This window comes from Psilocybe cubensis, chromosome 12, assembly GCF_017499595.1.
Source record: "Psilocybe cubensis strain MGC-MH-2018 chromosome 12, whole genome shotgun sequence".
NCBI classification, from domain to species: domain Eukaryota; kingdom Fungi; phylum Basidiomycota; class Agaricomycetes; order Agaricales; family Agrocybaceae; genus Psilocybe; species Psilocybe cubensis.
In genome coordinates, this window is record NC_063010.1 from 910966 (window position 1) to 926640 (window position 15675).

At 44.4% G+C, this 15675-nt stretch overlaps 4 protein-coding genes across 4 annotated transcripts; 2 read left to right on the top strand and 2 right to left on the bottom strand.

The window, feature by feature from the left end:
• Window positions 1–959: 959 nt before the first annotated feature.
• Window positions 960–1578, bottom strand: JR316_0012275 (uncharacterized protein; the record flags this gene model as incomplete). Its single annotated transcript, XM_047897900.1, has 4 exons — window positions 960–1131; window positions 1182–1348; window positions 1403–1440; window positions 1491–1578. The coding sequence occupies 4 exons, from the start codon at window positions 1576–1578 to the stop codon at window positions 960–962; spliced, it is 465 nt and encodes a 154-aa protein (XP_047742789.1).
• An 868-nt stretch (window positions 1579–2446) lies between these two features.
• On the top strand, window positions 2447–6778 carry JR316_0012276 (RhoGEF domain-containing protein gxcJ; the record flags this gene model as incomplete). Its single annotated transcript, XM_047897901.1, has 5 exons — window positions 2447–3310; window positions 3357–4778; window positions 4832–5440; window positions 5511–6225; window positions 6282–6778. The coding sequence occupies 5 exons, from the start codon at window positions 2447–2449 to the stop codon at window positions 6776–6778; spliced, it is 4107 nt and encodes a 1368-aa protein (XP_047742790.1).
• Window positions 6779–9267: 2489 nt separating this feature from the next.
• JR316_0012277 (uncharacterized protein) lies at window positions 9268–9782 on the bottom strand (the record flags this gene model as incomplete). The annotated part of the gene is made up of 3 exons (XM_047897902.1): window positions 9268–9459; window positions 9520–9585; window positions 9651–9782. 3 exons carry the CDS (start codon window positions 9780–9782, stop codon window positions 9268–9270), a joined length of 390 nt encoding a protein of 129 aa, XP_047742791.1.
• A 3624-nt stretch (window positions 9783–13406) lies between these two features.
• JR316_0012278 (Delta(6)-protoilludene synthase) lies at window positions 13407–14808 on the top strand (the record flags this gene model as incomplete). Its single annotated transcript, XM_047897903.1, has 6 exons — window positions 13407–13653; window positions 13716–13754; window positions 13819–13993; window positions 14059–14350; window positions 14405–14642; window positions 14705–14808. 6 exons carry the CDS (start codon window positions 13407–13409, stop codon window positions 14806–14808), a joined length of 1095 nt encoding a protein of 364 aa, XP_047742792.1.
• Between the last annotated feature and the right edge of the window lie 867 nt (window positions 14809–15675).

Consider the following 15675-nt stretch of genomic DNA (forward strand, 5'->3'; position numbering starts at 1 on the left):
CTATGCGAAACCATTTTTCCTGTGCGATTTCGATTGTCTTCTCTATGATCCCTTTGCATAACTTCGCAAGTTTGCACGAGGCTGGGTGCCGTCTTTATCCTCAGGCATAGCCGCATAACAATGGTGCCATAACTTCAGCCTAATTAGTCGTTGGGTGGCCCTACTGCTGGTTGCATTTAATGCGACTGTCCACTCGAAATGTTCCTCTACAACCCAAACCTATTTGCCATGTTCCTGCTCTTCCGCTCCTGCGATAAAGTGATGCTTGATACCGCAAGCACAACAAATCAACACGCGGTCACTCCACTGCTCAATAGAGAGAAGAAGATAGCTGCTTCCAAGATGAAACAGAATTGTAACAATGTGGCATTATATTGGTGAGCTCGCCGCTGGTTGCTGCGGTTAATATACTTGACTGAAATGACAGTGAGTCGACAAGTGCCACACGAGAGACGTCGGACTGTAGCGAGACCTCCTCAATTATGTCTTCCGCAAGATCGGCCAATACCAACCCCGAGAGAAAATCGAGGGTCATGCACACTCAGCGAGAGCAAGTCTACAGTTCGTTGTCGTTGGTTTACAACTCGCATGTCTTCTGTGGCATCCCAGGTTCTGCTAAGTTCCAACTGTATTCAACTTAGATCAATGGGTACGAGAAGTCCCCTTTATTCCATGAGTATAAAGGCAAAGTAGCCAACGGACGTGAACAGGCCGGAGATAAGGCCAAATTTCAATCGGCTCTTGTACCTTCTGGCCACATTTTCAACTCTTCTCAATTAGACCCGCTGTAGTCTGATGGTACACAAATGATATTCTTCTCGATGATACGCTGTTTAAAGATTGCTAAATCTGTGCTGGACGACTCCACCAACGGTGAATACAACCATGTCTCGACTTTTCTGCGTTTCCGACCTTGCCGTATTTATATGATCTTCAAAGCACCGATTCTACTCAAACTTTCAAGAAGTATGATGAGTCAATTTTCGTCGTGAATCGAGAGGGTATATACCTTTTTCGAAGCGCCAGACTTGGTTCCATCCTTCGTGGCGTCCCCAGACATTAATATCAGTTCCATTGTCAAAGCTGCCTTTGTCAAGGTCAACATTGAGCGCCGTGCTTGGGACGCAAATTCTACATCGTGTTAGCAGTGTCCAATTGCAGGTACAGATTTTTTGTGCTACCTTCCAGCAGTGACCTGGGCTGTGTCGGGCCACAAGTGCCAGATGAATGCATCAGAGGAGATTCTGACGACGGAGCCATCCTTGGGGTCGCCGTCGCTGATACCCAGATATTTACCGAATTGAACGTTCTTGATGAGCCAACCTCCTTCCGTGTAGGTGATATCCCACTGTTCAAGTCATTAGCATATCACGAGCATGATGGTATAGTAGATGTGGGGCACCTGTTGGTTGTCTCCACCGACGCGTTTGTATCCATTTACTATGTGTTATTGGTGAAATGAGCAGATATTCAGCTAGGCTATTACAAACCCTTCAAATCCGAGGCAACGTCGATGACCGTCCCGGATTGTGTGTTGACAATAAAGTAGCGTGATCCTGATGAGATATTCAAAGCCATTGTCTGGGTGAAGACTGAGAGGTAGGTGCTCCAGCTACGCCCTTATATGCTGAAACGGTCCCATAGTTTGTCTGTTTGTGAATATGATTATGAGAACGACCCATCGACGTCGGATCCATTCCAATTAACTTCTTTCCGACGATTTTACAACAGTGACGTCCGGGGGGCAGTTCGTATACTAACTTACAGTAGTGGAAGACCGATTTCCATACTGTTATCTGGTCGATTGACAGCATCTAACACTAAGCTTTAGCCCCTAATTCGAGCAAGAACCATTGTAAGTATATGACCTTGCGAAAATGAACGGGAAACTTGAATACCACCTGCCAGTGATTCAAGTCATGAGGTAACTGTATGAACTGAAATATGAAAGTAAAAAACGGGGTCAACTTTGCAAGTATTAGGAAAGGATAAGAAAAGAAAAGATGCCAGTTCGGTCTCTCCTAGACACAATTCCATATCATGATGCGAAGCGTTCACCACCGTACTTGAAATAGTGCGAAGTTTGTTTTGTGCCACGCCCTCCGAATTGTGCCAGAAAAAGTTTACATATTGAAAGTATGGACTCCTAGTCTCTCCTCGACAGACTTTGGTATGTCTTCGCGATCACCTGAAGTAGATTGGAAGTAGATCTGTTGCTTGTCGCGCCCCCGTCAAAGTGCGGAGTTCGAATATCTTATATTCAGCCGGTTGGCTTGGCCTTTGCCTATCTTTGGTCGGATGGTCGATGAGAACTGAACCAAACAACCGCTTGTTGAACCACGCAAGAAAAGATGCTTCCTGCGTTCTATAATTTCTAATTTTTTCAACATCTGCCAGCTTTTTGTCTATTTGGACTCATTTGGAAACCCCCCAAACCCCATATTTAATGCCAATTTCGAGGTCAAATACGTTGCGTGGCAAATCGCGCTCTCCTGCGCCCCCACCATTGCCCCCCAATTCGATTCAGACTTCTCAAAGACCATTTTTACCTCCGTCTCACTATGCCGCCGCTGGTGGGTTTAATGTTCGCAGCCCCATTGTCCAAGTGGAACAAACAATATCAGATCCCAAAAAGCGAAGGCTTAAACCGAACCTGAAGCACAACTACGCCCGGAATCAGACCGAAAATCATCCAGGACCTTCAGATTCTGACTCGCTCATTTCCATTGACAATGCACTGCCTATATCCATGAAACGACAGAGTTCGAGGTCGGAACTCACGGGAATTGAAGCCCAGCTTCTACCCTCCTTGCGCGATACCATAGACCGTATGACAGGAGCTCCATCTCGTGCATCTTCGCCTTATAGAACTGGAGTAGGGAATGTGGATTCAGCAACAAGAGGAAAAACTAATACATCCCGATCTTCCCCAGAGCTAAAGACTGCATTATCAGAGAGGATGCGCAGTGAAGCTAAACCATCGAATGATTCCAATTCATTTCCCTACCCAACTCCAGCAATTGGAGAAGGCGCGGTCACTCCCATTTCATCTCAATTTTATTCGGATCCAGTAAACCCTATCATGGGAAGTTTGCCGTTACGTTCCAAAACTCCAGCAAAATCCGCTCTTAAAACATCTTTGCGATCCCCCGTCCCTAATCCACCAATGCCCATGGCGTTATCAGTTAATTCTCCGCCCATGTCAGGTTCATCATTGCGGAATATGAAGAGCCTTCTGACAAGGAAGTGTTCTGGAACACTAAGATCGCCCTTTACGAACGCTAAACCTTCCAGTGAAGGGATGCACCATGTATGTACCTAAATATGTCTTCCTTCCTACTTCTAATTGTAGACAGGATAATAGAAAGCCTGGCGGAGTGTCGACTCCCACACCTCCTGTGTTGCCCGGTCCCGATTCAGCGACCAAGACGGACCAATTATATTCTGAAAGCGAGTCGCCACAATTTCGTCGATTTTCTACGAAAAAAATATTCCAGTCCAATATTCCACGTCCTCGAACTAGGCACTATCACAACGAAGCTCCAGAACACGGTAATCTAGATGATTCTGACCTTGACCGGCGGTACGACAACGAACAACGCGACCGACGAAAATTAACTGTTGCCAATGCGGAGGTTCCGATGTCTGTTTCAAGTGAAAGCGACATCGAATCGAGGATCAATCACGATCTTAGGAACACAATAGCAGGTGCAAGGATCCCTCGCAAGCGTGAGAGTCTGTATCCTATCGGATTGGGCCTTTCAATGCGAAAACAGACCTCGGAGCCCCGCGAATTTGGACAGTCTCATTCTCGGGAAACTGAAATACAATTACATGACTTCCACCCAGTTTCCAGGGAAAAATCTCTGCGATTTTCCTTGCCCCCATCTGAATCTGCTGGATCTTCATATTCAGATGAACTCAGCAACTACCGTCCGGAATCGTACCGATATAGTGGTACTGATACCCCTGACGGTGAACTCGCGACGAATGCAACACAACCGAGACGGTTTGAAGATTCCAGATACATTGACAAACCTAGCAATGCTCAGACACGTCGTTCTTCGCCCTCGGCTGTATATGAGGCAAGCACCGATGAGGAGACTGAATCGGATCGCGAAGGGTATTCGGTTTGGTACAAAAAACCAAATGAAAAGCATCCGAGCCCAAACCGCAAACCCACTTTGCCTCCTACTCATGGACAAGAGAGCGAAAGTTTTGTTCCTGTTGCATCTCCGAGGCAACAAACATCTCGTCGGAGGCGCGAGTCGCCGTCCCCTCGAAATTCTGAAGGGTTTGCGCCTAATCTCCGAGAACTAATCAAAAGCCGACATTCGTTCACAAGGCTTGCTTGCGAGACTGCGCCAATTTCTTCTCAGGCTACTCCCCGTCAGCGGCATGTTGATCCATTAGAACCATCTAGCGCTCAGCAGCCCAGAGTTTCCTCGCCTTTGAAGGATTCAGATCACCATCGCCATCAAGATTACTACAAAGAGGACAAAGAAAGCTTTGCGCGTACGCCAGCTTCCGCCATCATCGACGACTATCGTTCTGCCGCGGCTCGAGAACGTATGGCCTTTGGCATCCCACCATCCGAATCGGATGAGGCTATATCTGCACAAGAACAAGGGCAGCAGCTGTTCTCTGAAGATAGCAATATGTCCTCCATCAACGCGTCTCTATGGCAAGAAGAAAGTGAAAATATGAGTGAGGAAGCTGAGAGCATTTTTAGGGCATTAAATTACCCCAAAAGTGTCGCTGAACAGCAAAATTCTAAGGTGAGTAAACATTTTATTGATTGAAAGAAAGCCAAATTGACTAGCAGTGTTAGGACGCATTCTACGATAGTACTCCACGACTCAGTGTCATTTCCCCGACTTTAAGTTCACCCTCGGCGTGCGACGAACGCGCACCCAACCGTTCACGTAGCGAAGAACCCCTTGATGAAAACAACAATCTTATCAGGACACGGGAGGGTGTAATCCAAGAAATATTCGAAACTGAAGAAGAACTCATTCGTCATCTTCATACCTGCATGTCCACGTTCGTCTTACCCCTGAGGGTTCACAACAGTAGATCGTGGATTTCTGGTGTTCCCGCGAATATTGCCAAACTCTTGGATTGGTTCAACGATATCGTCAATCTGCACGAACAAATTTACGAGTCACTCTGCTCTGCTCGGGACACGATGTCCCCAGCAACTGACCGTGTGTCTGAGTCGTTGCGATGTTTTGTGTTGAAGTTCGAAGTGTATCAACCGTATCTTGTCAGGCTCGCTGATGTATCGGAAGACATCATGAAGTTGATCGATGACCCTCAGAGCGATTTTGGGCAATTTGTCGGCATCCAACAACGGTTGCCTGAGTGTGAAGGTTGGACATTCGAACGATTCCTGATGCTCCCCGTCAATCGATTGGCGGCCTATCAGGTTATGTTTGCAGTAAGTTCGTTATATCTGGTGCTTCAGCAATAGTACTTCGACAAGGATTAATTTCTGATTAACTTTTCAGCGACTCTTAGACCTCACTCCCAAATCTCACCAGGACTACCTATCGACTTTCTCTCTCTCTCGCTCTACAGATATGGTAATTAGAGTTATGACCGAGGTCAAAATCAGGGAAGACGAGTATAACCTGCTGAAATTATTCTCATCACGAATACAGGGAATACCCTTTTCAAAAGGGCTAGCTACTCGAGAACGAAGGCTCCTGCATTCTGGACCTTTAGATTTAATTCTGTCTGGGTTGCCTGATGTTCTTGACCCACCTAGTAGAATCGGACCTCAGCCTCACGCTTCCGAATCTAAAAGGGCCGATCGTTCTTCAAAGCTGCTTGACACCATAAACACCTCAAGCTCTGTGTTTGAAAGGGCCGATTCTGAAAAGTCTGCATCGTCGTTTGATGGTATCGCATCTGGGAAGGGTCCTGTTGCTACATCTACCCCTGTAAAGTCCTCATGGTTTTCACGTCTCCCTCTCCGAAGACGACCTCAGCCTAAGCCATTGTTACTACCTGTGAGCGAACCTCAAGCCAAGGGAACTGGGAAAGCAACCCCGATGTTAAATTCCCTGAAAACTGTTTCTGTCCACGTGTTTGTCTTTAGCGATCTGGTTCTATTGGCTCAACCTAGTCAGACACATGATGATAAACCTCGCTGGATTTTGTCTACAGATCTCGGTTTATTTAGACCATTGTCAATCGCTCATATCCAGAGGTTCAATCAAGGTATTGGCGCTTTCATTGCAACCCCTAACCGCCTTTTTGTTGACTCTTTGTCCTAGAGGGCACTGTGCTATCGCTGGAAGCGATCACATTGGATGTGAATAGCCTCAACGATAACACAGATTTTAAAACAACCTCATTTCGGACTGTCGATCTTCTTATGCCCACCAGTACTCCCTCTGAGAATGATGCTATTGATCACTGCATCATCGACGAAGTTTCTGAGCCCTGGATTCTAGCTTTTCGACAATGTTCCAAGGCGACTCTGCGCAAACTGACTTTTCTTGGGCTTGGTACTCAGCATGAACTCTGTTTCAATTCTGATAGGACCCTTGATACTTTCCTAGCTGTCTCTACTCTCGTTGGTTCTGGGCAGCCTATTCCCAGAAGTCCATCGGGCCACTTTCCTGATAAACTGCATGATCAGGGAGAGGATCTTCTTGGGGACGAGCGACAAGAACGTGGCTGGTGGTCATTACGATACCAACAAGTATTTCGAGAATTCCAACGTCAGGACTCTGTGTTATCTGATGATGATCCCGAGGAAACAATCTAGGATTGTTCCAATTTTACGCCCATGTAAAGATCCTGTACATGTTTTGATATGTTTGTATGTCTCATACATCAGATTCCAATCACATCTGTCCATTTTCTAGCCACGCCAGATGTCAAGCAGATCTTCACCTTCTTCTGATAGGTATGTTTCGCACTCCACCAAGTACGACGCGTTTTCGTCGTTGGTGTCGACTATCTCGGTGATCAGTTCTGAATCCAAGCTCCAGAAGTGGTGAGATCCTCTGTGATCTGGATGGCCAGTCGGTTTAGCTTTTCGAGGAGTAGATCATGAGGTAAATATTTGGCATGTAATTTCTTTTCATTTCATTTTTTTGCTCTCACCTTTTCTAATCGACGAGTATAGTTGAGATTTACACCGCCGTAGAAAACAACAGACATTTCATCTCCCTGCCATTGTTGACGGGTTGATCAACACTCTTTGCTGATGACATGGGTTCAAAGGTGCCAAACAACGTGTTTCGTGTGTATATTCTGTCCACCCATCATCCATGAGGCTGAAGTACTGTTCATAATAATCGTGCTTGCCTGCTGCAGCAACCCCACAGATCACATTTAATCCCCGGCTTGTGTATTCCAGGTGTTTAGTGTTTATCTCGTGGTGGAATAAATCAATGTGATTATCCAAAGTCTGTGGGTCTTCATGTGTCACGTCTGACCCCAGCTTGCGTTTTGGATGATGGATAAAAGCGTTATTTTTACACCAAAGTTTGAAGGGGTAGTGTGATAATAATGTTCGTGGGTTATTGCTGAACTTTAATTGTCAGAGGAAGGGCCCTTTGTACCGCTTTCCACTGGGTAGGAATTAACAATGGAGATTGAGAGGGGAATTTCGGGAACTGGGTCGCTGGATACGAATCATCACAGCGTCATCTCCCCATATTCCACACGCTAATTACAATGCCACTCACATACCTGCCTCCATTTGGATTCTGGGCCCCTTCACTTATAGTAGCCCTAGGATAACTGCCCAGGTTACAACGGTAATGTAGCGACTAAGACTGGCCCCTTGAGATTCGATGAAGCCATCGGACCTCATGTATGCATTGTTTATGGCTGTCCGTTTGCACATTTAATACCAATATATAAACTACTTGTCCCATACATATTAATCATAATTGAATATCATACCAAATACATACTTTGGTGTCCCGGTTATAGACAGATGGTTTGCAAACATAGAGGAAACCATCCCGGTTATTATTTTTGCATGCCCTCCAGTTTGAATGGAAGGTACACACATAGAAGTATGTAAACCGTACATCAAAAACTTAGCACCATACTCTGTGACCCTCTCCGCATAATACCGCAACTTTTGTCCGAAGATATAGAGTTGTCAAGATGACTATCATGCGTGCCGTCCTTGCCGTACAAGCGTGGGAACTCAGCTTTCGTCCGGCTTTGCAGTGGAATTGCTACTTGTGAAGGATGTAGGACGGCCGTTGCAAGGTCAAAAAATTCTTTAGGAGTATTAATTTACACTCTTTAACAGTTTAAATGTGTGTATAGGCTATAAAGGCAAATTTATTGCAGAGTTATACCTGCAATCTTAACTTCAGGCCTTTTTAAGCCTTAGCACGGCGACTACGGGTGGCCAAAACACTCGTCAAAAGCTATAGAGACATGATATCTTTGTAATTAGGGTTAATACATGCAGATACACACTTCTATTAGATATGTGAATCTTTTTCATTGCTCAATTAGTGTGTGTCGACAGGAACAGGCATGTACTGTTATTTGTCTCCTCATTTGCCGAGATTTGCCGAAGTCTCACGATGTCCAGGCAAGCACGGCATAGACACATGCCGAAAAACAACTATATATCTTCGGGAGGAAGAAAGGCAAAAGAAAGGTCAAATCACCCATACGGGGAACCTGCAGACATATGCAAGGAAGCAAAATATGTATTAAAGGGCATGTTTGAACTCTCTAAAAGATTGTGCTTTGTATATGTGGGCACCAAAACTATATGTATGGTACTCAAAGTTGTATCTGAGGGTGCAACCTGTAAATGTATGGACTCTGGATCTATATGTTCGGAAACCTCTTCTCTATCTGCGGAAATAAGAGCAAATACTTATCGGAGCCTTACTTCTAAGATTTCTATGTATGGAACAAAAAGTTTATATATTGGTATTAAATGTGCAAACGGACAGCCATAATTGTTAGTCTCAGTTGCAGCTTTCTCCAATTGAACCTCGATGAGGTCAAGGTCCATACGCGATAGTGACTCTGCATTATCGATATTCCCAATGAGATTCCATGCCCCAATTTCGTCGAAATATCCTCGGCCATCAATTTTGTTCCTCGGGGGAGGTTGTGTCAAGAAGGGCACAGAGGCGATGTTTTTTGGTACCTACTAGTATCATGATTTCTGATGAACGAATCTACAGAAACTGACAGACAGGTTTATATATACATATTAGATGTGCTACTAACTGTTTCACAGGTGCCAAGGTTTACATAAAGTGGCTAGTCAATGTACTCTTCGCACTCAAGTAAAATGTTGGATCCATTGTTATCTGGATCTGGTAATACAGCTAAAATCTCTCCTCCCACTTCGTCTTCTTCATCAAGTAACATTGTGGTACCCTGCTCTGGGGAAGGTATTTGCTCCGTCACGGGAACTCTGAGTTGCCCGCCGCCGTATGTGGGTTTTAGATCCTTGAAAAGAATTCAAACATCTGTTGGATAGGTTTTTGTTAAGGACAGAAGATGATTTACCTTTCCCATCATCCATGTGTAGTTAAATCTGATGCCACCAAAGAAAACCACCAACTTGGTACTCCCCTAATATAAGGCAAGGATACGAATTAATACCGGCTTCCCATTTTTACCTAATTTTGACAGCATACCTCAGAAGAATACTCCCCCCATCCTTCATCAGTCTTGCTTCGATGCCATTCCCCACTAGGGCCAACTTTACCTATCCCCATGGCTTCTGCGTCGAACCCTACTTTAAATCCTCGTCCTCTAGTGGTCCACATGTTTATAGCGCATTTTTTTGTCGCATAGGTGGAAGTGACGACCCAAAGGCCATGTCTTTTGACCTCTGGCCATTGTCTAAGTAAAGTAATCGCATTTACTTTACACCATTTCTTAAAGGGAGTCGTATGGTAGTAGTGATCGTGCGTAATTGGGGGCGAAGTAAGAAGGATGGCTCCGGTATTTTTCTCGATGGAGTACGAGTATACCGCAGAGACTGTCACCGGAATCCCTGTAGCTGGATCGCTATGGCTGTCCGTTTGCACATTTAATACCAATATATAAACTTCTTTCCCCTTACTTAGAAATCTCAGAAGTAAGATCTCCGATAAGCATTACCTCTTATACCCACAATAGAGCAGAGGTCTCCAAATATATAGATCCAGTGTCCATACATTTACAGATTGCACCCTCAGATATAACTTTCAGTACCATACATATAGTTTTGGTGCCCACATATACAAAGCACAATCCCTTAGAGAGTTCAAATACGCCCTTTCATACATTATTTGCTTCCTTACATATGTCTGCAGATTCTTCGTATGGGTTATTTGATCTTTCTTTTGCCTTTCTTCCTCCCGAAGATATATAGTCGTTTTTCGGCATGTGTCTATGCCGTGCTTGCCTGGACATCGTGAGAATTCGGCAAATATCGGCAAACGAGGAGACAAATAACAGTTCATTGCCTGTTCCTGTCGACACACACTAATTGAGCAATGAAAAAGATTCACATATCTAACAGAAGTTGGTATCTGCCTGTATTGATCTAATTACAAAAGCATCACGTCTCTATAGCTTTTAACGAGTGTTTTGGCCAAGCCTAAAGTTGAGATTGCAGGTAAAACACTGCAATAAATTTCCCTTTCTAGCCTATACACACTTTCTCACTGCTCAAGATTATAAATTAATACTCATAAAGAGTTTTGTGACCTTGCAACGGCTGTCGTACATCCTTCACAAGTAGCAATTCCACTGCGAAGCGGGACGAAAGGTGAGTTCCCACGCTTGTACGGCAAGGACGGCACGCACGATAGTCAAGATGACAACTCTATATCTTCGGACAAAAGTTGAGGTATTATGCGGAGAGGGTCACAGAGTGTGGTGCTAAGTTTCTGATGTAAGGTTTACCTACTTCTATGTGTGCACCTCCCATTCAAACTGGAGGGCATGCAAAAACAATGACCGGGATGGTTTCCTCTATGTTCGGAAACCATCTGTCTATAACCGGGACACCAAAGTATGTATTTGGAATTATATTCAATTATGACTTGTATGTATGGGAAAAAAAGTTTATATATTGGTATTAAATGTGCAAACGGACAGCCATAGATCGCTGTTTGTGAATTGATCACAGAATATTATTAGCAGTTTGCAGTAGTTTGAGAGGTAACCTACATCCCTGCCGACAACTCCACTTTAGATGACTTTGTATTTGATGATAGCATTGGGCCCCACGTTATACCATTGTCGATTGGCGCCCTTTCCAAATCCTCTGCCGGAGCTACGAGCCTTTTTCTGTTTAGTGATTCATGGTCGCTGATATCGCAAATAGGATTCCACGATCCATAATCATCAAAATATCCGACTGAACCTGGCTTTAGGACAGAATCTGAGAGTGGTCGATATAGGGCGACGCCAAATGGGTGATCAGACATTATATCGGCATACTGTTGATCAAGCTTCCATTGGGCCGTCATTACTGAAGAGCACAGAGCGCGACTATCAGCCTTGAGGTTACCTGCCTATCATCATCGCCTGATGACTCACAAGCGATGAGAACGGTGCATAGGTGCCGAAAGCCAAACATGCTGAGGCTGTGAAAAGATCATGTAATCATTTTCTCAGGTGTTAGGAATAGACAAAAAAATATGACTTGGTCTTATTTCGCTTTTACCCCCAAGTCTCAGGGAGAAAACCTCAGAACGGCCTCAAGCTACCTGCAAGGATACATTGGTCGAGATTTAAGAGTCAGTGCTATTAATAGTAGATATAAAAAGTATTTCATCTTTTCAAAACTATCAACCAAGTTGGAGGACGTGGTGGTGCCTTCGTACTATGCACAATGACACGACAGATATTACGCGTACCTCGTGCGTGAATAGAGAATAAGACGGGATTTCACATTTTTTTGACATCTTACCCGCATATTAGAGGCGGATAAGAGACATGACATTGCATTAGTGAACTCGGCTTCAACCTGATAACATATGATCACTTGCTTGATAATCTCCATCAGGGAAATAAAGTTCCTGTTTTTCATATACTCTGCCTTCTCCATGAATCGGGGAGTGAGCCATTCAACGATACACAGCATCAAAAGGCAGATCTTCCTACCGCTAAATAAACCTGGGTCCATTGAACCTGGTCCGCCGCTGATCTGCACGCTAACTTCCCGTTTCGTGATCACAGAGGTAAACCCTGCGTTGGCGCTCCTTTGAATTTACATTAACGTTCACTAAATTTTGTGCACCAGAATTGAAAGAAATTGAAAAGAATATGACTGCAATGGGATTAATCCGCAAACCTGTAATTATCACCGAATTTTATTCAACGACCATCCCATTAAACTTCTTTCTTTATATACTGATAGCCGATTGGCTCGTGAACGTCTGAAAATCATCCAAGCACCTGATGCCATGATGTCTTTTCTCTACACGGACTCGGGTCCAGGAAACATTTTGGATCTCTTGATTCAGGCAACATCAGCCATTTGTATTACAACTGGTCCAATCAGACGCTGAAAGGGAAATGCACTCGTCCCAATTGCAAGGCGATTGGAGATTTCCTAGTATGTGCATTTTTACCGGCCGAGCCCGATTACCAGCGGTTCCATTGCCATACCCATTTTCTATGAGGTCGCCTTTAGCACCAGAAAATGAAGCAGTACATTGGGCAGCGGGACAAGAAAGTCAGTAAAGGGGTAAAGCTTCGGACTATATCTCGTTTGCAATGCTTATGTTCCTTGCTCTACAAGTAGCAGTACGAGAGTTTGAGTGGAGCACTCCAATGTCAAGTTTTATTAGCCTAACTTCACAGTCGTTTGGAAGAAATCAGGCAGCAGATCATCGAAAATATTGATCCGGCCAATTTTTGACTATTTGAAGGCAAATCTGATCCTTGAATTCATCAGCCTCACCACTCAAATGTCAAGTTATCTGAAAATGAGTACCATTGGTTGATAAATATGACGAATTACTGTCGTTTTTTCTATTGATTTGGATGATATTATTTGAACCCAACTGATTTGCGTAACATGGGGTAAAGCATACATGTACCAAAGCTAACCTAGGGCACCGGCATGTGCCATCAGCGAGACCTGAGTGCCGCCTTTGATAACAAGTTGACTTCGCTGTGCAGGTAATTTCTCAAGCGGGAGCGTCGGACTGGACGCATGTGCCCGCAAGATTACAGAAGAATTCGGTGATGGCAAACTCCAAGTAAAAGTCTTCGAACCACTCGAAGGTCGCATCTTGAGGGTATGACTGCCAATTAATTACTCAAAGTAAAACCAAGCAGCACCTATAAAGGACAGCATCTCAAATCCCACTTTTTTTCTCATCAGGTTCTATAGCTCTTTCTTCCAAGTGCCTTCCTTGCAGATTCATTCCCATATTCAAATCGTCAACATGTCCACCGCTAGCATTTTAACTACCCCTTCTACCGAGCCAAAGCTATCCGTGGCTGCCAACTCGGAGAAAAAAGAATCCGCGGAACCACCTTTCTATATCCTCCCTGACACATTGCGCAATTGGCCATACGAGCGTATCATCAGCCCTTACTATCGTGCTGCCCAAGCCGAATCCGTCGCGTGGTTGGAAAGTTTCAAGCCGTTTTCTCCAGCTGCACAGGTAGCATTCAACAAATGTGACTTCAGTGAGTATTTTGCATAGCGGAAGACAATCTAGCATGCTCAATTATTTTGTGTTATATTATAGGTCTCGTGTCGGCATTGACCTTCCCCAAAGCGACTCATTGTAAGGCGATTTCTATGGTTTTTAGAACGCATGAAGTTGAATTAATCTCATTATTTCACCCAAGACAATCTCCGAAGTGCTTGCGATTTGATGCACACTTTTTTCACTCTGGACGAGCATACCGATCCTTTGAACACCGAGGAGACTAAGGTTCACTGTGAAGCCACCATGGATGCTATTCTCAACCCCGACAAGCCCCGCCCGGCAGGCGAGCCAATCATCGGGGAGATCGCACGCCAGTATGAGCGCCGCTTCAACTTGATGATGACATGGGTTTTGCTGACTAATTTCGATTCCGTCTTAGGTTCTGGAAGCGCGCTTCTGCCTACGCCCCCCAGGCAACCAAAGAGCGCTTTGTTAAGGCATGGCGTTCCTACCTTGACTCGGTCATTCTACAAGCCTCCCGCCGTGACCGCTCCCACTACATATGTACCATTGAAGAGTACATGGTAGCAAGGCGTGATAACATTGGCTCTGATCCCTCTTTCACTTTCTTGGAGATGTCGCTTGAGGTAGACATCCCTCACCACATCATGGAGCACCCCACCATCGTTCGCCTCAACAGGGATACTACGGACATGATTGTCCTTGCCAACGTAAGCATTTTTTAACTTCGAGCAACACTGTTGAGCAAACGCACTTCCAACCAGGACATGTGCTCGTATAAGAAAGAAATCCTGGTTGACGACGCTGATTACAACGCGGTCACTGTCGTAATGCACAACAACAAAGTTGGTGTTGATGAGGGCATTCAATGGATTTCCGACCTCCACGACGATATTGTTGATAACTTCCTGAAATTGCGCGAGGAGGTCATGACCAAGACCAACTTCCCTTCTTATGGACCAGAAATGGACCGTCAAGTTGAGGCTTACGTGGAAGGCCTTGGTAAGTGTCTACGTCTTCGATTTGTTTTTTAGATTCTAAAGCAGGTGGGCGGTATTCTATAGGCCAATGGATTCGCGGTCACGATGAGTGGAACTTCGGCTCCGGAAGATACTTTGGAGATGAGGGACTACACATTCAGAAAACTCGCAAAGTCATCATTGCATAATTAATTGCGATGAATCTATCGTTGTGTAATTGTGGGGGTTCATTATCATCAATTCAATTTAGATTTACATAGATGTACAGTTTTTTTAATTTAATTGTTTACTTGTGCTATGCGACATTTATTATTGTGTTCTACTTCTAAATGTTACAAGGTCCGCACGAAGCTGAGTGAACCATTCACCTTTCAAAGACTCCAACATCAACACAAAGAGAAATTGTCTCACAACAGTGTCAAAGAATGCTCTGGAAACTTATACTTTTAAATTGGAACATGGTAACCATCGACAGGTTAATCAAACAACCCTACTATAATTTTCTACAGGTGTGCATTACACAGACGAAATAGATAGTTTAATTAATCTTTGATTAATCTAACAGGATAGTTGGATGCTGTGTAGATTAATCAAAGTCGATATGGTTTTTTACAGCGACGGGTGGTCATCCTATTATCCTAGGTTTTCACACGCGAATTGACATTCAAAAGGTGGCCACTTATACTATTTTCAACATGCGATCGGATCCACATCTTCGCTCTACGACAGACCTTTACTGGAATCGATTTGAGTGCATTTCCCTTCTGGTTCAACCATAGTTTTGAGACTGCAAGTTTTTTTCGGATGGAATTAAGATACATATATACGGTGTACTCGTACCATCAAAGATTTCTGATGTTTAGGCGCTGACCCGAATGTGATAATGGGGCGCTCGGTAACCTCGTCTTAAAATAGAACGTACAGCCACCGCGTGGCTCTCATTATGTTGGAGGTAGCTGTCTGATTCTCTTTAGAAATATCATCTCATAATACCGTTTCAATCAAGGAATCAAGGGATGCCTTGCCCTTCCCTGACCAAACTTGGAAAGCCTGAG